Source organism: Amblyomma maculatum, chromosome 10, assembly GCF_055883805.1.
Source record: "Amblyomma maculatum isolate TAMU_Amacu chromosome 10, ASM5588380v1, whole genome shotgun sequence".
Classification (NCBI taxonomy): domain Eukaryota; kingdom Metazoa; phylum Arthropoda; class Arachnida; order Ixodida; family Ixodidae; genus Amblyomma; species Amblyomma maculatum.
The window spans coordinates 2,089,754-2,116,184 of record NC_139353.1 but is presented as its reverse complement, the minus strand read 5'-3'; the positions used below and the strand labels follow the sequence as shown (position 1 = coordinate 2,116,184).

The 26,431-nt window shown below is 48.9% G+C and overlaps 1 protein-coding gene and 1 pseudogene across 3 annotated transcripts in view; both read right to left on the bottom strand.

Annotated features, from left to right (window-relative positions):
• LOC146175373 (dynein axonemal heavy chain 12-like) overlaps nucleotides 1–26,431 on the bottom strand; it is a 57,522-nt gene that overhangs the window by 9,960 nt on the left and 21,131 nt on the right. For all 3 annotated transcript variants that reach the window (XR_014701379.1, XM_084581707.1, XM_084581708.1), the window contains 2 exons: nucleotides 12,943–13,120; nucleotides 109–255 (listed from right to left, as the gene is read on the bottom strand). Coding sequence is in view for 2 of the 3 variants with exons in the window: in XM_084581707.1 (XP_084437833.1) it covers nucleotides 109–255; nucleotides 12,943–13,120 (325 nt within the window). In the remaining variant the exon portion in view is untranslated. The remainder of the gene's footprint in view (nucleotides 1–108; nucleotides 256–12,942; nucleotides 13,121–26,431) is intronic.
• On the bottom strand, nucleotides 19,881–21,240 carry LOC146175374 (uncharacterized; annotated as a pseudogene).

Sequence of the window (26,431 nt, the reverse complement as noted above, 5' to 3'; positions counted from 1 at the left end):
ATAGGTCTGTACTAGTTTGACAGCAAGTCCTACATAGCATGACCACTCGTTGAGAGCATTTCAGTTGAGAGCATGAAATGCTCTCAACAGGCACAGTTCAAAGCTTACCTGCCCCACTCTATGGCTATGTGGAGAGGCGAAATCATGGGCTCCATCTCACTCTCAGAGGCGAGTGGCTGCATCCGCTGGAATGGTTGCAGGCAGTCCCTGAGGAGCTTCTCCATGTCCATGGCGCCAAGAAGAAGCCTCAGGCAACTGTGAGAGGACAAACTTATTCGCTATACGGATGTCATCAGGGCCCCGCAAAAATCAATAACTATGATCATCACCATTCCGGCTGCGTGTACGGCACGACAAAAAACTCTCTGAAACACTGACCTTCATTCAACACGGTACTATACAATATTTATGGGACATAACTAATGGACATTCTTACATTAACAAGCAATTATTTCCCAACATTGGCTCTTCCTTTCTTACTGAGTGCATCGAAATCGTCATGTTTATTCAGTCAATACGGCACCTATGCTGAAGTGCTCTTTGTCCTACGACTTTTAGGCCACCATGCTACATAATTCGCACAAAGTCCTAACAAAATGAAACAATTCAAACAATCACTGCTGACAGAGTGCAGTACCCTCCACAGATGAAAGGGTGAGAGAGAGGGCACCACTTGTACTGTCAAGCACTGCAAGCTGTGTTGCTATGACAGTGGTTATGTCTCAGTCGCCAGCCTGGATAAGGTGCCAAATAAGAATTTTGGGGATACTTGAGCTTGCCCCGCCGGGGTGGTGCAGTGGTAAGACGCCCGACTACTGTCCGGAATACCCGGGTTCGAACCCGACCTCGGAGGCTGCGTTTTGATGGAGGCGAAACGAAGAGGCGTCCGTGTGCTGTGCGATGTCAGCGCACGTCTAAGATCCCCAGGTGGTCGAAATTACTCTGTAGCCCTCCACTACGGCTCCTCTTTCTCTCTTTCCACTTTAACTCCCACCTTCCTCCCTTCCCTTACGACACGGTTCAGGTGTCCACTGCGCCTTTCCCTTCCTGTGAACCAATTATTATTATTATTATACTTGAGCCACAGTGTCAGCTGTTCCTCCTGCAGATTCTATCGGCATGCACTTTACTGCTCACTTAATCGTTACAGAGTTTTATCTCAGTGCGATCTGTTGCCGTAATATGCCACCACACGTTCCACTGTGCATGCCCAGATGGCGCCACATGCTGGAAGTCGGCACACAGACCTGCCACGTCTGGACCAAGCAGTGCATATGCACTGTTGCCTGTGGTAGTGGGTCGTGGTGAGGGATTGCGCTATGCTAAATCTCTCTAGTTTCACCTAGACTTGCTACATTACATATTGTGAAGAAGAAGATGAGCCCTTTTTGCTGGACGCTGATGAATAGGAAGCAGTCTGTGAAATTGTGATCGCGCAGATCATCGTGCGCTTCATTACCGACCTCGACGCCGTCCTCGACGTATAGATTAAACCTTCTCTTACACTTGGTGGAGGTGCGGCTCGCCGGTCATCTGCTTTGGCTCCTTACGCCAGCGAGACCCTGCACTCTTCAGTGGGACAGATGACACCGACTGTGACGACTGGCTTGCGTCATACGAGCGAGTGAGTTTGTACAATAAGTGGGACGATGCAACAAAGTTAATGAACGTTATCTTTTATTTGTCCGGAGTCGCCAACCTGTGGTATCGTAACCACGAAGCCGAAATCACGAATTGGGACTCATTTAAGGCGAACCTTACCACGTGTTTAGTCGCCCTACTGTACGCAAGCTCCGCACCGAACAACGCTTGCACGATCGAACGCAGCGGCTCGGCGAGACGTTTACCAGTTACATTGAAGATGTGCTTCACCTATGCAGTCGCGTAAACGCCCAGATGCCCGAGGCACAAAAGATCAAGCACATCCTGAAGGGCATCGAATATGACACCTTCCTCATGTTGACATCCCGGGATTTGACAACTGTTGCACAAGTTGTCAACCTTTGTCGAAGCTACGATGAGTTGCGCAAGCATCGACTCCTCCCTCAACAGCCTTCCGCGCCTGCGGAATCACTTTCTGGCCTCTCCGCTACATCTGAGATCTCATCACTGCTGCAGCAGCTCAAAGATTTCATCCGAGAGGAAGTTGCTCGCCAAATATCACTATTGCCCACAAACTGCGAGCTTTCCCGCAATTTGGTGCCCCTTCGACAGGTCATCGCCGACTGCGTGGCAGACGCCCTTCCCCCTGTCCATCCGCCAGCGCCCATTCCTCAGCGCGCACAAGCCATTGAGACCCTGGCATACGCCGACGTCGCTCCACCTGTCGCTCCACCAATGACATGCGCCCCCGCTCCTGTCGCACCGCTGACGTACGCTGCGGTCGCTGCCCAACGACGGCCACCTAGCTAACCTGTGGTGTACGCTACGCCTCCAGCGCCTGTACAGGAATATCTTCAGGCGCCACAGCCTTTCGTTCAGCCTTGACCGCAGTGCCGCAATCCATGGCGAACAAGTGGTAACCGTCCCATTTGTTATTCTTGTGGATGTGCTGGCCATATTGCCCGGTATTGCCGAAATTGCACTCCCGATGATTTTCTATTGCGCCGAACATCACCTTCCTGGCAGCCAACCCGGGATCAGTACGCAGCCGCCGATTCATTTGCAGGTTCCGTTGAGAATGACCGTACTACCTTTTCTACTCGCCGCTTAACCTCGCCGCGTCGCCGCTCCCTATCTCCTCTGCGCCAGCGTCCCAATCTTGCGCAAGAGGAAAACTGAATGCCGCAGGCATTCCTGAGGCGAGAACTGCGCAACGAGCGAACTGTAAAAGGCCTCACATATCTCCTGCAAATCTGCTTGAAGTTTCTGTTGAGGGGGTTATAGTACTGGCTCTGGTCGACACCGGCGCTGCTGTTTCTGCCATGGCTGCAAGTCTTTGCCGTTCATTGCGCAAAGTGACGACACCTATTTCAGGATTCTCGCTATGCACGGCAAGTGCCCAGCCTGTAGAGCCTATAGCGGTGTGCACCGCTCGAGTCATCATTCAAGAAGTTTTGTACGCAATAGAGTTCGTAGTTTTGCTTTCCTGCTCTCATGATCTTATCTTGGGTTGGGATTTTCTGTCGCGTCGTAATGCGGTGATCAACTGTGCACATGCCGAACTGGAGTTTTCTGCGCTAGACGAACCGTCGCCGGACGTTCCTTTTCCCAAAGTCCTCGTTGCCGAAGATACTGATCTCCCTGCGTGCTCTTTCGTTCTTGTGCCCACCGCTTGTGCTTTTTCATGCCGTACTGACTTTTCATCCCATCGCCTATCTTTCTAAGCCGCAAAAATCTTCTCCTGCCATACGTTGTACTTTCTGTGTCAGCTGGCCTCACCGTGCTCTGGATTTGTAATCCGTTCTCATTTCCCATATCCCTGCGTCGCGGTGAATGCCTCGGCACCATCCAGCTCATTTATTCTATTCTCCCTGGTGACGCAACACCCGCTTCACAGCCCGCTGACCTGGCTGCACTCACACCGCCTGTTATTGCGCCGGACCAGTCTTCTGCCGACGTTTTCCTCTGCTCCATCGATGCCAGTCTTCCTGAACCTCAATGCTCTGAACTTCTCGCGCTGCTTCATCAGTTCCGTTCTTCATTAGACTCTCACCAGCCTGCTTTGAGCTGCACATCAACTGTTGCCCACTACATTGACACCGGTTCCCATGCTCCTCTGCGTCAGCGCCCCTATCGAGTGTCGGCCACAGAGCGCCGAGTTATTGAAGATCAAGTTCACACAATGTTACAGAATGGAGTGATTGAGCCTTCTAATAGTCCCTGGTCCTCCCCTGTTGTCCTAGTGCGGAAAAAAGACTGTTCTATTCGCTTCTGCGTTGACTACCGTTGCCTAAACAAAATCACGAGGAAAGATGTCTACCCTCTTCTGCGTATAGACGATGCATTAGACTGCTTACAAGGTGCTGAACTCTTTTCTTCGCTTGATTTACGATCCGGTTACTGGCAGGTGCCCATGGCTGCGGAAGATCGCCCTAAAACCGCGTTTGTCACCCCCGATGGCCTCTTCGAATTTACCGTCATGCCGTTCGGTCTCTGCAATGCTCCTGCTACATTCGAGCGTATGATGGATACAATTCTGTGTGGCCTAAAATGGAAGACGTGCCTCTGTTACCTTGACATCGTGGTGTTCTCGCCGGACTTTGAGACCCACCTCTCTCGACTGAAGCAGGTCTTGACATATCTTGCGAACGCAGGTCTGCAGCTCAACTTGAAGAAGTGTCGTTTCGCTGTTCGTGAGCTGACCATTTTGGGCCACGTTGTGTCCAAAGATGGTATCCGTCCTGATCCCGCCAAACTTCGAGCTGTGACTGCATTCCCGAAACCTACTACCATCAAGCAACTAAGGAGATTTTGGGTTTGTGCTCATACTTTCGGCGTTTTATATGGAACTTTGCTTCCATTGTCGCCCCGCCGACTGAGCTCCTCGGCAATAACTCAGACATTTCGCTGTGGTCATCAGCATGCGACGATGCCTACAACACCTTGCGCTGCCTCCTCACAGCCCTGCCCATCCTGCGCCATTTTGACCCCCAAGCGCCAACCGAAGTGCATGCAGACGCGAGTGGTGTCGGCCTCGGAGCTGTGCTTGCTCAGCGCCCCTCTGGCTTCGGTGAGTACATAGTCGCTTACGCCAGCCGTACTCTCACCCAAGCCGAAGCGAACTACCCTGTAACGGAAAAGGAGTGCTTGGCCATTGTATGGGTAATCACAAAGTTTCGCCCTTACCTTTACGGCCGTCCTTCTGACATAGTCATGGACCATCATGCCCTATGCTGGCTTTCATCGCTCAAGGACTCATCCGGCCGCTTGGCACGGTGGACTCTGCGGTTGCAAGAACACGATATCCGCGTTATTTACCGATCTGGGCTTTATCTCGCTCACCGCTTCCAGCCGACCTTGCCAGCCTCTCCGTCTTAGACTCTGTGGCATCTTCGATCGACGTCCGTGACATGCCTGCCGAACAACGGAAGGATCCATGGATCGCCTCTCTTATTGACTACCTGTCAAACCAATCAGTGATTACCACTTCACGCGCCCTTCGCCGCCAAGCTTCCCACTATGAGATTCGGGATAACCTCCTTTACCGGCGCAACTACGACTCAAGTGGACGGAAATGGCTCCTCATGATTCCGCGCCATTTACGGACTCAAATATGTACAGCCTTTCATGCCGATCCCCAGAGCGGACACGCCGGAGTTTTCAAGACGTACACACGAATCCGTCTTCGTTACTTTTGGCGCGGTATGTACAACTCGGTTCTCGGGTACGTTTGATCGTGCCTGACGTGCCAACGCCGCAAACCTGCCTCTCCCCGTTTGGCTGGTAAGTTACAGCCTCTCACATGCCCGCTAAGACCCTTCGACCGCATTGGAATTGACCTATATGGCCCTCTTCCGTACACACCCGATGGCAATCGCTGGGTCATTGTCGCCGTCGACCACCTGACGAGATATGCCGAAACCGCCGCGCTCCCAGCTGCAACAGCCCGAGATGTGGCCGGTTTCTTATTGAAGAACTTTATTCTCCGCCATGGTGCTCCTCGTGAATTGCTCAGCGACAGAGGCCGTGCTTTCTTATCCGAAGTCGTTCAAGCCCTGCTCGATCAGTGCAAAATCATTCAACGGACTTGCACCGCTTACCACCCGCAAACGAACGGCCTTGTTGAACGATTTAATCGCACCCTCTGCAACATGTTCGCAAAGTATGTCGTATCCAACTACACGAACTGGGACATTGTCCTTCCTTATATCACCTATGCGTACAATACTGCTACGCAGTCTAGCACAGGTTTCTCTCCGTTCTTTTTGCTTTAGGGTCGGCATCCATCTGCTCCCCTTGATACTGTTCTCCCCTACAACCCTGATCCATCAGAATACACTACAGTGACAGAAGCTGCCAAGTATGCCAAAGAATGCCGCCAGATTGCCCGCATGTTTATGACCGACTCTCAGTGGCGCCAAAAATATCACCATGACACCGATCAGGAGAATGCACCACACTTTGAGCCCGGCTCACTTGTGTGGCTATGGGTTCCATCCAGTAGCCCGTGTCTCTACGCAAAGCTGATCTCAAAGTATCACGGGCCCTACCGTGTCGTCGAGCGCACTTGACCAGTGAACTATATTGTTGAGCCGCTTACGCCATCTTCCGATTTGCGACGCTGTGGCCGCGAGACTGTACATGCGCAGCGTCTTAAGCCGTTCTACGATCCAATTGTACTTTCGTCCCCTTAAGTCGCCAGGATGGCTCCTTTTTCGCTGGGGGGCATTGTGAAGGAGAAGATGAGCCCTTTTTGCTGGACGCTGATGAAGAGGAAGCAGTCTGTGAAATTGTGATTGCGCAGATCATCGTGCTGGTTTGATCATCGTGCGCTTCCTTGCCGAACTCGACGCCGTCCTCGACGTATAGATTAAACCTTCTCTTACAACATGATGTGAAAGGCCACCTGACATAGATATAAAGCCCCGCTTTAACCAAACCGTACATATGTGCCTGCGTGGCCTAGGGGTAGCATGTCTGACATGGGATTCAATGACATTGAGTTCAATTCCCACCTCATCCTAAATTTTCCTCTCAGTTTAGTTCAGTTTACATGGTTTTATGTCCCAAAGCGACTCAAGCTATGAGAGGCGCCATACGCAATTCATTTACTTTATACTCCTACATGTCGTAATGACGTTTTAATTACATTGTACCATTGCAATCACAATTTATGAAATGTTTTATTCACTCTTCAATTCTGCCGCTTTGCACGCAATGTCAAAGCTTTTCAACCAATTCAGATTCTCTCGACAAGTCGTTGGTGTCGCCGGGTTCTTTACTGAATGGCAGCCTTAATGCTGTCCCATTAACACTGATTAACAGTAGTGCCCACTGTATCCATTTTTTCACTACGAGAGTTTCTGGTGTGTCACAATCAAGCAAAATTTAGTCTCCCGGCATCAAGTGGCTAAGAGTTCAAATATGCAACCTTTTTGTTTTATTTCCAACTGTCCCATCTGCTTCACAGTCTGAACTTATTTTTACACTTGCAAGAATATGCTGTTGCGTTGTGTCTGCTCTAGTAGCGGACCAACAGGTAACGAAAAGCCGAGTCAGACGTCAGGCTGCAGGCACTTGAACATTGGGCAGTGGTCGCCCAAGCGGAGACTGGCCGAGAGTTATAGAGAACTTAACGAAGGTTTATTTACATGGTGAACATATGAGAAGATACACACCCGAGAGCACTCGTGCTCTCGTTTTTAACTTTCTTGTCCCCAAGTACCTAGTTAGGGAATTTTTCTATTTGGTCAAAGTCCAATCACATTCGAGTTCCTGACATGCACACATTTCGGGAACCTCCCACCAGAAACGTCCTCCCAGCGCACTCTTTCCACTCGTGCAACACGATAGCGATTCCGCCGGGGGAAGACAGGCATGGGGGTCCTAAGGAGGCTTGCTGGCTGTCCAAGGTCAGAACCGCGTGCCACTCACGCGGGCCCCTCGCGCGGGAGCACTCCGCGGGAAAGGAATGCGGTGATCGCTCTTCTCCATGGGGGGGGAGATGACCCGCTCTCTCTCCTCGGTGCTAACACGCAGGCGCCGCGGCGCTCTGTTTCCAAACACAGGCGTGCCCGCTCTTTGGCGAATTCGTTAGCGCCTCTGTGCACAGTCCTCCGGACACAAACTGAGGCAACTGCCGCCGTCGCTGCCGACATGCGACACCACGTCATTGCGTCCTGGGTGGTTCTGGTCCGCGAACTGCGAGGTGGTCGCGTGCAGTCTTAGAAAAACGGACGCCCATTTCAACACGTGCACCGTCTCATTACTCGGGAAGTTCGCAACGTAACAGCTTCTCCAGTGGCGGTTGAAGATCCCGATGCACAAAGGTCCACAACCATTGTCCAGAGGGATACACAATGTCGTTCTGGTTGGGTTCACTGTTGCTAATGCTCTCCTGCCTCCGGCGGTCTTTGCAGCTCCTTGTTGCTCCTTGTCAAGACTATGGAGGGCTTCCTGCTCTCTGCAGACCAGCTCATTCACAGGAAAGACAGCATCAGTTTGAACAACACGAAAATCACAGCCGCAAAGACGGCAAGCGCCAGGACTCTCTCCACGAGATCCACCAGGCTTTCATACCAATATTATTTTAATCCTTTTACTACTACTTCAGCACTTGAAACAACCAGAACATTATTCATTCGCACAAACACAATGTTCAAGATTAAAATAAAAATGGTAATAATGTAAACCTATGCCAGGAAAAAAGCATACCCAAGTCAGACTCACCCATGCTATTAATAGCACTGCCGTTTAGCTTTAGCTTACCCTTTTTGTAGAGAACGTCAAAAGAGTATTGCTGCAACGCGAGGCTCCAGTTAAGCAGTTGGCCGTTTTTGGGGGACATAGTCTGCAACCACGTGAGAGAACAATGGTCTGTCTCAATGATGAACTTCGAGCCGGCGAGGTAGCAGGCAAGTTTCTGCACTGCCCACACAAGACATGTGCACTCCTTTTCCGAAGCAATATACGCTTCCTCCCGTAGAGTTAGCTTACGGCTAGCATCAGTACTGGATGCTCTTCACCTGCGTCACCTCTCTGGCATAATACCACGCCCAAGCCGCGGTCACTTGCATCACACTGTACAATAAATGGCTTCGAGTAGTCAGGTGCCTGCAGCACAGGTTTACTCGTTAGCGCTTGTTTCAAGGCAAAGAAAGCTTTTTCTTTCTTTTCATCCCATTGAAAGATCTGCGGTTCTGTTTTTCTCAATGTATCAGTAAGAGGACTGGGAAGCTCTGAATAACGGGGAATGCAGTGCTGGTAGTAACCCGCTACTCCCAAAAACGAGTGCACATCCGTTTAGTACGCGGCTGCGGGAAATCGCGGATAGCAGCTACTTTTACATCTGATGGCCGGCGGTGGCCTTGTCCAACTGTGTGACCCAGGTAGGTTACTTCGGCCCGCCCAAGTTAGCACTTCGCAGCTTTCACTGTCAAACCCGCGTCACGGAAACGGCTAAGAACCGCTTGTAGGTGCGTGACATGCTCGGGCCATGACCTAGAAAACAGTGCCACGTCATCCAAATATGGTAAGGTGAAATCCTCCAGTCCCCGCAAAACCCTATCCATGAGGGCTGAGAAGCAGTAAGGGGCATTCTTTAAGCCAAAGCTTAATACCTTAGGGTGGAATGTTCCCACAGGTGAAATGAACGCCGCATATCTACTTGCCTGTTCGGTCAGGGGCACCTGCCAATAGCCCTGAATGAGGTCGATTGTAGATACGTACTCAGCACTGCTAACTTTCTCAATCTGTTCCTCGATATTGGGTATTGGGTAGGTCTGGTCTTTGGTTATGAGATTGAGCCTCCTGTAATCAATGCAGGGACGCGGTTCCTTTCCAGGGACTTCAACCAAAATAAGAGGTGTCGTATAGTTGCTCTCACAAGCCGCAACGATGTCGAGCTCTATCATTCGCTTAATTTCGGTCTCCATAAGTTCTCGCTGTCTGGGTGACACCTTGTAAGCTTTCGAACGGATAGGCTGAGAGGAATTAAGCTCGATGTCGTGAACTATGGCAGTTGTCCGGCCCGGCTTCTCCGGAAACCGATCTTTGTATTCGGGCAATAGCGTTGCTAGATCTCTGCTTTGATCAGCATCGACTTCAGCAGCCTTGACCATGGCCTTAATGGCTTGGTCAGTGTTGTCACTGCAGTCCTCATTTTCCCCTGCGCTTAGGTCCGGGAAATCCAGTGATGTTTCCTCGGGGAGGTTCAATGCCATTTTAACTATCATTTCCCTTTCCCTGTACGCTTTCAGCAGATTACTGTGATATATCTGCAGTACCTTTCGCTTTCTGGGCAGGCTAATTAGATAGTTTGTGTCGGACAGCCTCTGATTTACTTCCGCTGGACCCTCCCATTGAAGTTCCAATTTATTTTTCTGGGAAGGTCGTAACCCCATTACCGCATCTCCCACTTCGAAACAGCGTGATGTCGCTGTTCGGTCATAGTAGTGTTTGGCCCTCATCTGCGCTTTATTCATTTCGCATCCCGCGAGCTCCTGTCCCTTGTGCAACCTTTCAAGCAGCGCGAGCACATATTCGACCACCGTAGGGTGAGGTACGGTTCTCAGCGCAAACATTGTTGCGGGCAAACAGGCACCCCAGTCGGCTTTGCGATCAAAGCACAGTGCCCTCAGTACATGCTTCATTACCGAGTGCATCTTTTCTACTGGGTTGGACTGCGGGTGGTACACTGAACTATGGATTAATTTAATCCCACATCTCTCCAGAAAAGTTGTAGTCAGTGAGCTGGTAAAAACAGTCCCCTGATCTGACTGTATTTCAGCGGGAAACCCAACCCGCGCGAAAATGGACATGAGTGCGTTCACAATTTCCACTGAGCTTAACTTTTTCAGTGCCACTGCCTCGGGAAATTTGGCAGGACAGATTACTATCAAAATGTGGCTGTAACCAGTCTTAGTTTTTGGAAGGGGACCAACAGTGTCGATCACGAGTCGTCGAAATGGCTCCGTGATCACAGGCACTAGCTTCATTGGGGCTCTCGCCTTATCTCCGGGTTTGCCCACCCGTTGACATGTGTCGCAGGTCTTTACAAAATTTTCCGCCTCCCGAAAACATCCCGGCCACCAATATTCCTGCAGCAAACAATTCTTTGTTTTCTTGAGCCCTAAATGACCCGACCACGAGCTCCTGTGAACCAAGTGCAAAAGATCACCGCGGTAGCGTTTTGGTACGACCAATTGGTCGAACTGCACTTCTTTGTGATTAAGATACTTTCGATAAAGTACCCTGTACCTTTCTAGAAATATCACGTTTTCTTCACGATACCTTCACTCTTCATGTGCTTAAGATTCTGCAATGTGGAATCTGCTCTTTGCTCGGCTATCAGAGACGATCGGTCCACCCCCAGCAATCTCTACAAGCTGTCAGATGCCGGTGTTATGAGAAGCTCACCGCAGGCCTCTTTAAGCTCAATGCAATCCTCGCTACTTTCTGGCATGTCTCGGATGTTCACTTCCTCGCTAGTCGGCACGTGGGCTGCCTCTGTCGTGTCTAACGGCTCACTCTCTGTCGCGTCAACGTCACCTGACGCTTCCAGTGTGATGGATTTAGCAGCCAGCTTTCGTGCTTTCGAGCGAGTCAACGTGTAAACAGCCCCTTATCCGAACACTAGTCCCTTCTGATGCAAGAGTTGGTCAGATCTGTTTAGCACCTGCAGTTAGAGACGCTTCAGCTCAAGTTCCTGCTCTAAGCGCTTACTCTCTTCAGCCATGGGTTTCTCATTTTTTTCTTCTGCTTCCCTCTTTGATTTCTCTCTCTCAGCAATCAGCTCCAAGCATTCCGAGAGCTCATCGTCGTCTGCCTCAAGTGCCTCAATAGCCTCAATGATATCCGGCTTTCTCGTTTGGTCCTGAAGAACCAAACCCAGACTTTCGGCCAACTCCAGTAAAAGCGGCTTTTTCAACACTTTCAAATTGATGGTTATCCCGAATCCTGCAATTTCTTTAAAAACGTTGAAAAAGCCAGTAAAAGCGGCTTTTTCAACACTTTCAAATTCATGGTTATCCCGAGTGCTGAAATTTCTTTCTTTCAGAAATCTCTTATCGTCACATACTTTCAAGTCCCGTGCTAACGATAAACAATTCCCACCACCTTTGTAAACTTACTTACTACAAAGCCTGGTAAAACATCAGTGAAGAAAAGCCAAGCACTCACTGAACCTTGCAACCATGATTCCAGCGGAGTCCATCCAGACGCTGCCAACCAGCTGTTGCGTTGTGTCTGCTCCAGTAGCGGACCAACGGGTAGCGAAAAGCCGAGTTAGACGTCGGGCTGCAGGCACTTGAACTTTGGGCGGTGGTCGCCCAAGCGGAGACTGGCCGAGAGTTAGAGAGAACTTAACGAAGGTTTATTTACATGGTGAACATATGAGAAGGTACACACCCGAGAGCACTTGTGCTCTTGTTTTAGCAATTTTCTTGTCCTCAAGTACCTAGTTAGGAAATTTTTCTATTTGGTCAAAGTCCAATCACATTCGAGTTCCTGACATGCACACATTTCGGGAACCGCCCACCAGAAACGTCCTCCCAGCGCACTCTTTCCACTCGCGCAGCACGATAGCGATTCCGCCGGGGGAAGACAGGCATGGGGGTACCAAGGAGGCTTGCTGGCTGTCCAAGGTCGGAACCGCGCGCCACCCATGCGGACCCCTCACGCGGGAGCACTCCACTGGAAAGGAATGCGGTGACCGCTCTTCTCCACTAGGGGGGAGATGCTCCGCTCTCTCTCCTCGGTGCTAACACGCAGGCGCCGCGGTGCTCTGTTTCTAAACACAGGCGCGCCCGCTCTTCGGCGAATTCGTTAGCGCCTCTGTGCCCAGTCCTCCGGACACAAACTGGGGCAACTGCCGCCGTCGCTGCCGACATGCGACACCACGTCATTGCGTCCTAGGTGGTTCTGGTCCGCTAACTCCAAGTTGGTCGCGTGCAGTCTTCTTAGAATAGCGGATGCCCATTTCAACACGTGCACAGTCTCGTTACTCGGGAAGTTCGAAACGTAACAATGCCAACAAGCATGTAGCCACAGCATAGGCAACGCTATCAGGAGTGACAGTTTCGAAGTCTTAAAGTTAATTGCAGTTTGTTAATTCTTCTATTACCTTGTGACACCATAGATGAGACTCTCACCTAACGACAGAAGGCTTCCTTCTGGTAGTAGATTAATATGCTTCGGTTACCCTCCTTGAAATTACAACAGCGCACCACCATGACTGTCACTACGTCATTACAACTAGACTGTCACATGCAGGAAACTTCTTTGCAAGACCAAAGAAACTTTACCATTCAGTGCAATATCAAAGAGGCCCGAAACACATACGGAAGAGCGTTGGACTGGACAGCGAGGTGCAGTCCAGTGACGTTGTCACTTGTGGTCCGGTTCGGGTCAGCACCGTGGCGAAGAAGCAATTCCACACACTCTCGATGATCCTTTTGAGCGGCAATCATCATGGGTGTTGCCTTGTCTACAGCACCACGATCAATTAGGGAGTCTTCACCTGCACAAGACAGCACACCAAAGATCAGTAAACAACAAAAATAAGACTGGGTAGCTGTTTTGCATGCTGCCAAGCCTCCATGTAGTGCAACTATAATAGAAACCATGGTCAGTAATGTAGAAAAAGGAAGTATTATGTGGAAACAGCGTGAAACACAGCAGACACGAAAGAAGACGGGACGAGTGATGACTACCAACTGAGTTTATTCAAGAAAGCACATATAAATATACAGAATGGTCCTGCAACCAGGCGTGCATGTTCATAGATTGCAGGAAATCTGAACTATGCGGGTTTAAATGTGCCTGCTGGCAACTATGGACATACAGAAATTTTCTCATGCATTCGCATTGCAATAAGCATCAGTCTTTTGCTCACATTCAACCGAAGTGTACGTTGCTACTTTTGTCTCCGTGAATTTCTCTATAGATAAAACCCAACACTGAAAATCATTCAGGGTCATCAAGATATGGGATTTCACGCTGATGGATATTAACAGATGGAGTGCTGACGCACGTGTCGCATTTCTTATGGATGAGATAGGCCTTCATTTCCCTTGTCAATTTAACCTTTTTGCACTGTACAGAACCAAAGCTTTGTCAAACAGGGGTGTGCAAGGAGGCTTATGGAGGCATTATTTAAGGTGCAGTACCAAGTTTGAGGACGGATCTTTACCCAAGGAATTGTTATGTTCGTGTAGCTGTATGTTCAGGCATCAACCTGTTTCCTCCGATGTAGTTTTTCCCACACCTGAAAGGTACATCATAAATAGAGGTTGGGCATTTTAAAAGGTTCGGTTTAGACCGAAAAAGGTCAGTACCTTTTCATCCACACCGCGAACTCAAGATGACGGGAGAAAATTACAAGTGTTCAATCCAAGGACATAATGTGAGACAGTGGCATCGTTGGTTTAAGTATAGCGGTTGATGGTTTTGAGGCATTGTTCATGGCTTCACGAATGAGAAAAGAATGGCAGCCATGCTTCCCAACCCTCATAAACATGTCAAGCGTCTGAGAACGGTGCCTACGGCAAGGCAGCCATTTCAAGGGGCGAAGGACAGACCAGAGCATTTGCAGCGTAAGTGCTTGCAGGAAATCGCGAAGACCAAGGCCCGCCAGTTTCTTGCCACTTGACACTTGTCAGACACAAGCCGAGAGAAGCCCATTTGTTTTTTAAGGGATTTGGTTTAAGCTAAAACTTGATTGTGATAAATAATATTTCAGTTACTCCTTTGCCTAAAGTGTGAATTTATGTTTTACATATGCGTTTTGTCATGATGTTAATTTTCATCATAGCAATAGCATTTTCATCCAGGAGCCTAGCTGTATATATGACCAACTGTACATTAAAGAAAAGTGCATAAAACAACATGCAAGAAAAGAAAGCCAAAATGAACACTACATCACTTTTAACTGTACCTGTATGCTTCTTACAGCACCGAAAAAAAACAACAACAATATTTCTTCAGATGTAATAAAAAAAAAGGAAGTTGTGATTTCAAATAAACATCGAAAAAAGTCAGCCGAATTCTCAGAAAATAAAAACCGAAGGCTCCCGAATCATAAACAACATCTATGGAAGAAAAGGCATACGCTTGGTAATACATGATCTCGTAATTCTCTGTCAACCTTTGCACAAATGCTACCCAGCTTGATGGGCGCAAAAAACACTACTTCTACCTCAAACCTGTGTCCTACATGTTTTAGGTGATGCGATATACGATAAGTGTATGGCACTGGCGCAAACTTCTTCAGTTTTTTGTTCTCAACTTTTCTTTTTTAAGGATCTAGTTACACGCTATCAGGATGACATCATTAGGGAAGCCAGCTGGCTTTAGTCTGTTAACCTGCTCTTGGAAACTATACTCGATGGCTTCTTCGTAGGACTTGAACATCGCCGAACCAATACATGACACTGCTATACCCCACTTCATGAGCTTGCAATGCTCAGAGTTAAAATTCATCAAAGGTTCGGTTCACCTTGGCAGAAAGGCCCAGCACACATGCCTCAGAATCAGCCTTAAATCTAAAGATTGCAATTTACTTTCAGACATCGTTTCGTAGAGGTATTTAAGGCCTTTTCCACAGTCCCTGAAAAATTTAAAAACGTCTTCTACATGAAGTCACCATGTCAAAGACGTTTTGAACATTCTGTATATGTATGTGTGTTTTCTCGAATAAGCTCAGTCAATAATCAGCGCTTGTCTCGTCTTCTTTCTTGTCTGCTGTGTTACGGGCTCTTTCCACATAATGTCATATGAACTAGCTCGGCTTTCCATGTTAAAAAGGAAGTAGCGTGGGCATACATCAAGATGTTATAGTCTTTGTCAGAAATATACAGCTTAATGGGTTTGCTAAGACCTGCAATTGGGTTCATTGCCTGTTTATAGTGTTAGCAATTTCGCCAAAGACAAGAAATCTTGTCATACCCCTTCTCGAGCTTAAACTTCAGACAAGCTTACAGGAGCACTGTTACAGGGCTTAAAAGCAAAGTCCTCAGGCTGTATAGCTTCGGCAAGGACTGTACATGCACGTCACTCCCATGCAAAAAATACTTAGCCACCGCTTCCTATATGAATGCAGCACGTAACTTCCAGACGTGTGGAGCAGTTGACCAAGGCAGCCGTCACACCTGTGCCACAGCAGAAAATGCTAAGAATCTTTTGATTCAGGCAGGCCGCCATTGGAAACAGCACGGGAATCCTATCCAGTGAGGCTAACCTAGCGTTGCTGTTTGAGGAACAGTGAGCATTAAATGGAAAGCGACAGGGTTTGGCTATACCAACTGATGAAGCATGTATAGTGCGAAAGGGTGGGCATATACCGTATTTACTCATGTAATGAACCCACCCCCTACTTTTGCCGCTGAGAATTAAAAAAAGTCGTAGTGCGTCTCTTCATTTCGCGCCATTGCATCGCAACCCACAGCGCATTTCTTGGCAGCTTGCCAAGATGCTGCGTAACGATACCAACCCAGTGCAGATGTATCTTTTGAAGTAAGCTCTTGCAGTGAGGATGGAAGGAGGGGACGAACTTGGAAGAGTGGGCCCTTGACTGGTAAGCTAGCAGCTACTCAGTCCGGGTGCACAAGCGTGCTGGTTCTGAGTACATGCCGCGATTGGGCTCGGTGGGCGCTGTCCACTGCCACAATATCACTGGAACTCGTGAAGCAGCAAACGCCTTTTGAAGCAAAAAATAGAGATGTCATGATAGCGGCTGACCGCGCGCTTTCATCGGTAACTGATAAGTGGGAGGGTGGACGACTCTCGCAAAAACAAAAATTGTTTTTTCCCGCATAATGAACCCTACCCCCAAACTGCCATTAATTTTTCTTGAAGAAAGGTGGGTTCATTACCCGAGTAAATATGGTATATACTATGCCATTATGGCTTAGCCAACAGAAAAGGTGTAAGATTCCTGTGCAGAACACAACAACTGTAAGCTGTGCTATGAACAGAAGAAAATCAAGCAGAAGACAAACTATTTTAGCCATTTAGCAATGTGCTGTAAGATCTACAAGCCTTTTAGTGAACTTTCCCCCATATCATATTGATTCCTTGAAGAGGGATTGGATATCCAGTCAGTAACAAAACAGAAAGCAAAGAAGGCCTCACAAAGCTAGCAGAGGGAGGAAGTAGATGGTGAGGGTGCATATAAAATTGTGGATATATGAAGGATGGCATTGAAATAATGATGCCTTATGACCTCAATCCTACTAGAATATTGAAAGAATGCAGACATTATTTCGATCAATAAAAAAGGGGACAGACATCAAGGACTTTAAAAATTAGACTGGTTATCTATTTGCAAGGTACTTAATGAGGTAACTATGAACTGAATTAGAGAAACTTTAGACTTTAATCAACCAAAGAACCAGGTTGACTTTAGTAAAAGTAACAGCTATTCAGTGATAGACTATGTTCACTTCATCAATCAAGTGGCAGATGTTAAATTGGCACTAAACAAAGAAACGTAAAGTACATAACCAACCTCTCTCTCTCTCTCTCTATATATATATATATATAGCCTTCATAGATAACAAGGAAGCATTTCATCATCATCATCATCAGCTTGACTATACCCACTGCAGGGTGGAGGCCTCTCCCATATTTCTCCAATTAACCCGGTTCTGTGCTAGTTGCATCCACTTGACCCCTGCAAACTTCTTAACCTCATCCACCCACTTAACTTTCTGCCTCCCCCTGCTACGCTTTCCTTCCCTTGGAATCCAGTTTGTTACCCTAAGCGACCATCAGTTATCCTCTCTTCGCACTACATGTCCTGCCCATGTCCATTTCTTCTTAATTTTCACTAGAATGTCGGTAACTTGAGTTATTTCTCTGACCCACTCTGCACGCTTCCTATCTCTTAATGTTACCCCTACCATGTTTCGTTCCATAGCCCTCTGGGTTGTCCTCAACTTAAGTAGAACCCTCTTGGTTAGCCTCCACGTTTCAGCCCCATAGGTGAGTACAGGTAAGATGCAACTGTTGTATACTTTCCTCTTGAGCGATACCGGTCAGCTGGTAGTCATAATCTGCGAGTGCTTGCCAACTGCGCTCCATCCCAATCTTATTCTTCTTGTTATTTCCTTTTCATGGTCCGGATCTGCCGTTACTACCTGTCCTAAGTAGACATATTCGCCTACTACTTCCAGTACTTCGCTACCTAATGTAAACTGCTGTTCCTTCCCAAGGCTGTTGAACATTACCTTGGTCTTCTGCATATTGATTTTTTAAGCCTACGTTTCTGCTTTTACTGCCTAGGTCATCAATCATTATTTGCAGTTCATCCCCCGAGTTACTTAGCAAGGCAATGTCATCAGCAAATCGCAAATTACTGAGGTATTCGCCATCTACCCTTATTCCTAACTGCTCCCATTCCAAGTCTCTGAATACTTCCTCTAAGCAAGCTGTGAATAGTACTGGGGAGATCGTGTCTCCTTGCCTAACACCTTTCTTTATAGAAATTTTGTTACTTTCTTTATGCAAAACTATGGTTGCTGTGCAGCCACTATATATATATCTTCAAGCACTTTCCCGTACGGCTCGTCTGCCCCCTCATTTCGCAATGCCTGCACCATCGCCGAGGTTTCAACTGAGTCAAATGCTTTTTCGTAATCAATGAATGCTATGTATAAGGGCTGGTTATATTCCGAGCATTTTTCTATCACCTGGTTGATGGTATGGATATGATCGATAGTAGAGTACCGTTTCCGAAAACCTGCTTGATCCTTTGCTTGATTGCAGTCTAAGGTTGTCCTGATTCTATTAGCGATTACCTTAGTGAATACCTTATATGTAACAGACCGTAAGCTGATTGGTCTGTAATTTTTAAGGTCCTTAGAGTCCCCTTGCGTATGAATGATGATAATGTTTGCATTCTTCCATGGTTTCGGTACCGTCGATGACACCAGGCACTGCGTATACAGGGTGGCCAGTTTTTCTAGCACGATATCCCCCCCGCCCTTTAACAAATCTGTAGTTATCTGATCCTCTCCAGCTGACTTCCCCATTTTCTTAGTTTCTAATGCTTTCTTGACCTCGTCCTTCGTCACTGGTGGAATGTCTGACTGTTTTTCCCTACCGCCAATCTCATTACGGTCCTGACTACTTTGGCTACTGTAGAGATCAGTATAGAACTCCTCGGCTACTTTGACTATTGTCCATATTCGTGATGACGTTGCCCGCTTTGTCCCTTAGCGCATACATCTGATTTTTGCCTATGCCCAATTTCTTCTTCACGGCTTTAAGGCTTCCCCCAGTCTTTACAGCATGCTCAATTTTCTCCATGTTATACATCCTTACATTGGCCACTTTGCGCTTATTGATTAGCTTTGACATATCTGCCAATTCTATCTGGTCTGTTGGATTGGAAGCTTTCATACTCTGGCGTTTCTTAATCAAATCTTTCGTCTCCTTAGACAGCTTACCGGTATCCTCTCTAACTATCCTACCGCCTACTTCTACAGCGCACTCAGTAATGATATCTTTGAAATTATCCATTGCTTCTAGAGTAATGTCGTCATCCTCGGTTAGAGCTGAATATCTATTCTGTAGCGAGATCCTGAACTCTTCTGCCCTTCCCCTCACCGCTAATTCGTTTATGGGTTTCTTTCTTACTAATCTGTCGTGCTCCTTCTTCAGATTTAGGCTAATTCGGGACCTCACCATCCTGTGATCACTCCATTGCATTTTCCTGATTACCTCTACATCTTGAATAATGGCGGAGGTTGAAAACAGTACGAGGTCAATTTCATTTGCAGTCTCCCCGTTAGGACTTTTCCATGTTCATTTCCGGTTCTTCTGTTTGCTGAAGAAGGTATTCTGCAAACTCAACTAGTAACTCCCCCCTGCTATTTCTAGAGCCAATGCCATAGTCCCCTACTGCCTGGTCTCCTGCCTGCTTTCTCCCTACCTTGGCATTGAAGTCGCCCATTAGTACAGTATACTGTGTCTTTATTTTTCGCATTGCCGATTCTACATCTTCGTAGAAGCTTTCAACTGCCTGGTCATCATAACTACATGTGGGTGCATAGGCCTGTACAACCTTCAGTTTATACCGCTTATTAAGCCTAATTACGATGCCTGCCACCCTCTCATTAACACTGTAATATTCATCTATATTATCCGCTATGTACTTATTGACAAGGAAACCTACTCCTAGTTCTCGCCTCTCCGGTAAACCTCGATAACACAGTACATGCCCATCCTTCAATTCGGCCTCCTAACCTCACTAAGCCCTATGACATCCCATTTCATACCTAAAGAACTAAAAAATCGTCAACATAACGCATAACTTTAACAACAGTGTCATGGTCAAGCTTGGCTTGAAGTCGTCTATCGCACGAGGCTAAAAACAGGTCGCTAAGAACTGGAGCGAGGCTGGGTCCAATGCAAACCCCTTGTTTTTGGATGAAAAGCCTGCTATCCACACTAGCGAACGTGGACTGTAAATAAATGCTAAGCAATATCTAGAAACACGGCAACATTCATACCACAGGAATTCGGGAACTTTGTGACACCATGACTATCAATGCAATCACTAATTTCGGAGATCACTGCTCTTTGCGGTAGGGAATAGTACAAGTCCTTAACATCTACCGAAAAAGCGCTGACATGGGCTAGACATTCACTTTGTAGGAACTCAGACACTGATTCAGGCTTTCTGATGAGGAAAGGGTCTTCAACGTCCAGATGCGACAGGCACTTCTGCAGGAACACCACTGCCTCGCGCTGCCAAGTCCCTCGTTCGGAGACAATGACACGGAAAGGACAGCCTTCTTTGTGCATCTTGGCATTGAAGAAGATGGTAAGGCTAGATGCCTTGGATGTCTTGACAGAAGAGGCTAGTCTTGATAGCCCAGCTCATCCACAAAGCTGCACTGCCTGCTCCTGCACTTTTGATGGTTTTACTGATTTCATTTCCTTGATGTTGGCTAGGACAGCGGCTTGAGCCTCCTCCTTGTAAACGTGTTTAGCCACGACTACAAAACCGCCCTCCTTGACCGACTGTAGGAGCTTGCCGCCCGCGTCTTTGAGGGCCGATACTGCAGCAATGAGACAGCGGTGGCTTCCTTTCTTCACTTCCTTGGGGAGGTATTCCACTCCTTCCTTTAAGCATCTAGCAGCTTCATCCGTCCTTGCTCTTTTCGAAGCAGTCCTAACAAGAGAAAGGAGTTGCGTCTTGTCAAGTCGGGGATGCTCACAGTACTTTGGGCCCAGCATGAGCAGGCTTTCCGCCTTCGGGGGGACACTTGCGTTCCCCAACACTATCACATTTTGTTGATGTCTGGCAGGATACCCTCTTCTGCGAGGTAGTGAAGGAACAATCTGTCGCCACAAGAACTCCATCGTTTGCGAGGCTACACGCAGGTCAAGACAGAATCTTCTATTCCCTAGTTCAGGAGGGACGTTGCTTCTACACACGATGTTCAGGCACTCGGTATAGAACCTCACTTGCCTCCAGGTTACAGAGCATAACATGCGGCACATTCGCATGGCATGGCCTTCCGATGGCATGAGTCCTCCGAATAGACGGAGAACGTCTGGAGGCAGGTAGGAATTCTCGAGGGCAAACGTGAGAAGACGTGCCCGGCAATTTGTTGTGGCCAAGAGGTTGATACATACATGTTACATACATACATGCTGTATAAAAAAGAACTGAACAAGGTTAAATAGGGTACACCTCAGGTCGCAGATGAGCCAATGTTTCAACAAGTGGACTTGTCTTCGTCTGGGCAACGAAGACAAGTCCACTTGTCGAAACGTTGGCTCATCTGCGACCTGAGGCGTACCCTATTTACCCTTGTTCAGTTCTTCTTTCTTATACCGTGCAAACCATCTTCTTCCTTTCGTTCTACCTGAATACATGTTGTATGTATTTTATCAAAAATTAAGGTTGATATTGCCACTGCCTCTAAGTCTGTATTAAGATGCTTCGGCATGGGATTGATTTTTGAGTTACAATGGCAACGCCGCCAGAGGGGCAAGTGCTGCCTTGCCTATTTTTCCTGAACACAAGATACTGCTTCAAGAAACTTGTGTCTGCTGGTTTTAAGTGGGTTTCTTGCAGACAAAGTATGTTTGGTTGGTGCTCGGCGAGGATTTCATATACATCATCCAGATTATTTAGCAGTCCTCGACAGTTCTAACAAACAATGCTCTCAGTAGCTGTGCCGCATAGCGACGTCATTTTGCAGCCAGGTGAGCCCTGGAAAGAAACAAGATAGCGCCGAAAGCCGCAGCTGGCAGAGCAGTGGCGCACGCGAATGGTGTGACGCGCTCTATATCAAAACATCTGGCGGGAGCGCAGCGGCAAATAAGGCCACGTCCGCCGCCGCTGCCGAAGGATGATATCAAGATCATCTACCGTCCCAAGGGAGGTATAAAAATCAGCGAAATCCGTGTCGACCAGGCAACGCAAGCCCTCGTCGCGGCCAGCGGAGGAAAGATCAAGGAACAAGACTTCATCATGAGACTCCGGCCCGGTTCGAACATCATGATTGCGAGCACGCCCGACCTGGGCATCGCCGACGTGCTCAGGAAGATCGAAAAGCTCACTATAAATGACCAAATCTATGAAACCAACACCTATCCAGCCCTACTGGATGACCTCAAGCGTGCCGTCATCCACGGTGTTATGCCGGGGCAATCACCGGCACTACTGAAATCTAGGCTCCGGCTTTGATCCCAAGGAGTGGAGATTCGCGAAGCGAGAATGCTGGGCAGGTCGGAAACGGCGCTCATCACTTTCGACGGCCCGTATATCCCGCAGTGGGTCATTTACCGTTCTGGAGAATTCAAGACCTACCCATATCGTCCTACGAGGCAGATCTGCTACGTATGCGGAAAGCAAGGCCACCGTTCGGACGTCTGTCCAACGCCGAACACCAAGCTCTGTAGGACGTGCGGCACACACGACCCACCAGAAGGGCACCAGTGCAAGGCGAAATGCATGGTGTGCCAAGGCGACCACGTCACCAGAGAGTGCCGTCGACGCCTCAAAACTACTGACGAGCTCCGGGGCAGCACGAGCGGAGTCCGGCAGTCCAGGCAACAACACTGGCAGCGGCAGCAGCAGCAGCAACAACAACTGCAGCAGCTGCAGTGGGAGCCCCAGCAGCAATTGCAACAATTGCAGCAGCAGCGGAACCGGAACTTGAGTCAAGAGCGCCGAACCAGGTGGCTGAGCTCGGAGCGGGACCATGGCCGCTCCTCGAGCCAGGGCCGTAGCATAGTGCAAGATCGTAGCCAGAGCCGATCCAGGGAGGACTCTTTCCCGCCGCTAAACCGGTCAACGGCCAAGCTGGAGCAGCGACAGCAGCAGTCGCAGAAGCAACAACAGAAGAAGGGCGGCGTTAAGGTGAGCTGGGGAGCGGGCCCTCCAAACTCACTGTTTACGCACTCGGATCAAAAGAATATTACGCGTAACTCGGAAGAGGTTAAAGCTCTAAGAGAGGAGAATGCATATCTCCGTAAAAAAGTCAATGACCTCAATAAAGAGATGCAGGCTCAAAGAACAGGGCGGGTACCGTGGCCCCCGATCCCGCCGGCAGAAGTGCAACGACCCCCGTCCGCCTTAGACGTGAGCCCCGAGGAATTAAGAGCTTTCATGCAGCACGTGGAGAATTTCACGGTTCGCATCAAAGAAGAGTTTCGCCAAACTCATGCAAGATTAGATGCTATGTATGTCAAAACCAACCTATTAGAACAGAAAGTCACGTTAATAGAGCAAAACGTTGCGTGGCAGGACCACGTCAAAAGCCAAAATATGCGACGGATAACAAACGAGGCCCGGGACAGGCTCATACATGAGCACCGTTTCGTCACTGAAGGCTCCAATCCGAACAACGCCCAAAGCCATGGCTAAACAAACACCACTAGAAATCTGGCAATGGAACTGCAGGGGGTACCGCCAAAAACAGGGACTCCTAATGCAGTTTCTACTCACGCAAGACTCCACACCCGATATAATAGCTTTACAGGAAACTAACACGACACCGACACTCAGGGGATATACGTGCTACGATACCGCACGCACGGCAACCCTGGTGAGCAAAAAGTTGGTAACCATAGCCCATGACCCGATTCCCAACACGAAAATTGAGCACTTAGTGACGGAAATTATTCCCAAAAAGAAGCACAAGGAAAAGAGTGTCTTTCTCGTAAACCTCTATAGCCCGCCTCGCCAGCGGGACGCGAATTTTCATAAACTCTTTCTAGGGGCCAGCAAACTTGCTAAAAGCAACACGCTGCTAATTGTAGGTGACTTTAACGCTCGCGAACAGCAGTGGGGATACCCCACAAATAATCAGAAAGGTATAGAGGTCGAGGATGCGGCGGAAGCGATCCAATGTACCCTCTTAACGGACGAAACTCAACCCACGCGCCTTGGCAATTCTGTCTGCCAGGATACGTGTCCGGACTTAACTTTTGCCAGGGGGGCGAAACATGCAACGTGGGAGAATCTGCTGGAGAATCTAGGCAGTGACCATTATATCTTGAGGATCACAATAGCAGCCACCAACATCAAGCGCAAGCTCGGCACGGCCAAGATCACTAACTGGCCGGCCTTCCGCAAGGCATGCGCGGACCTGGAAGGGAGGATTACTTCCATAGATGATTGGTGTCAACAACTCAAAGACATCCAGAAGCAGTACACTCAGGAAGTGGATCGCACCGAGCAAACACCAGAGGTGGACCCTCGGCTCCTCAGGCTATGGGAGGCACGCCGAGGGCTCACCAAGCGCTGGAAGAAGCAGCGCTTTAACAGGAAACTCAAGCTGAAGATTGCAGAAGTCACCAAGATAGCGGAGGAGTACGCAGCCCAACTGGCCAGGCAGAGCTGGCAGCAGTTCAGTAGCTCGCTGGACGGCACCCTCAGCACGGCCAAAACGTGGCGTATACTCAAGACCCTTCTCGACCCTATCCAAACCAGGGCCGAAAGCGGGAAAGCTATCCGCAGACTCATCCACACCTTCGAGGGTACGGAGAAGGAACTGTTAGATAAAGTAAAAGAGAAATGCTACGGCACGACCTTGCCTGCAGCATACCCGAAACCATACTTGGGAAGACCGAACACCCACCTGGACAGACCGATCACCAGGGAAGAAGTGTTCGCTGCCATAAAGGTATGCACGCGCAACACGGCGGCGGGTGCAGACAAGATCCATAATGCACTCATACGCAACCTCAGCGACGGGGCAGTCGACCAATTGACAACCTTCCTCAACGGGCACTGGGCCGCAGGAACGGTTCCTGAAGAGTGGAAGCATGCAGAGGTCGTAATGATCCCAAAACCGGGTAAGAAACTCCAGATCGAAAACCTCCGACCTATCTCACTCACCTCCTGCCTAGGCAAGCTCTACGAGCGTGTCGTTACTCGGAGGCTCCAAAATTACATGGAGGATGAAGACCTGTACCCCCACAGCATGTTCGGCTTCCGAGCTCACCTCTCCATGCAGGACGTCCTCATACAACTCAAAGAGGAAGTCCTCACCAATGTCCCGAGCGCTGGCGAGAACGCGGTCATGGCCCTTGATATTAAAGGGGCCTTTGACAACGTTAGCCATGCGGCTGTAATGGAAGGACTCGACAACCTCCACTGTGGCGAGAAGATTCACAGCTACGTGAAGGCCTTTCTTTCCAACCGAACTGCAACGGTTGGGCTCGGAGACCTTCGCAGCGATAAATTCTCGACCCCCAACAAATGCACACCTCAAGGGTCCGTCATCTCGCCACTACTTTTTAATGTGGCTATGATCGGACTCGCTAGACAACTTGAGAAGATCGAAGGCATACAGCACGCCATGTACGCTGACGACTTCACGGTTTGGGTTACTTCCGGATCGCTCGGCCAGAAAGAAGAACGGCTGCAAGCAGCGGCTACCTGCGTAGAAGAATATGTCCATGCACGAGGTCTCGCCTGCTCCACAGAAAAATCCGAACTCTTGCGAGTTCACAAAGGGAAACACAAAGAAGGGACCCTCAATGTCTCCCTCGAAGGAAAGCTACTGCCCGAACGAGACAAGATACGAGTCTTAGGAATGTGGCTTCAGAACAATCAGCGATGCAGCCATACGCTCGGCCTTCTCAAGCAATCGACCACTCAGGTCGCCAGGATGATCACGCGTGTGTCGCAGAAGCGGAGCGGTATGCGAGAGGGGGATACCCTGCGCCTGGTTCAGAGCCTGGTACTCAGTCGCATAGGCTACGCCCTCCCGTATTTCAACCTCAACAAAGGAGAAGTGGAAAGTGCAGATATCATCATCCGCAAAGCTTACAAGACAGCCCTGCACCTACCAATGAACACCTCTAACGCAAAACTGCTAGCTCTTGGCGTTCACAACACCTTCGAAGAGATCAAAGAAGCCCAACTGGTCACGCAGATAGCCAGGCTCCAGCAGACTCCTACGGGGCGCTCGCTTCTTAGGCGACTGGGGCTAGGTGCAACTGCGGAAATCGAGAACCGTACTGCGAGCATACCGGACGCAATTCGCCAGACGCTAAAGGTTAGCTCCCTTCCCCGGAACATGGACCCCAACTTGCATGTGGCCCGTAGAGCAGCCCGGGCGAAGTATGTACAACTAAATTTAGCTACAAGATCCACCACGGTATACACGGACGCGGCTTCGTATACAGGAAGCTCACATAATAGCGCCGTGGCGGTAGCTATTGATTCCAACCTAAAGGAACTAGCTAGCGCCTCAGTCAGGGAATGCACGGTAACCGAAGGGGAGGAGCTGGCCGTTGCTCTTGCGGTGGTAGCCGGGTATCGATGCAACACGTCCCTTTCCATTCTTACAGATTCTAG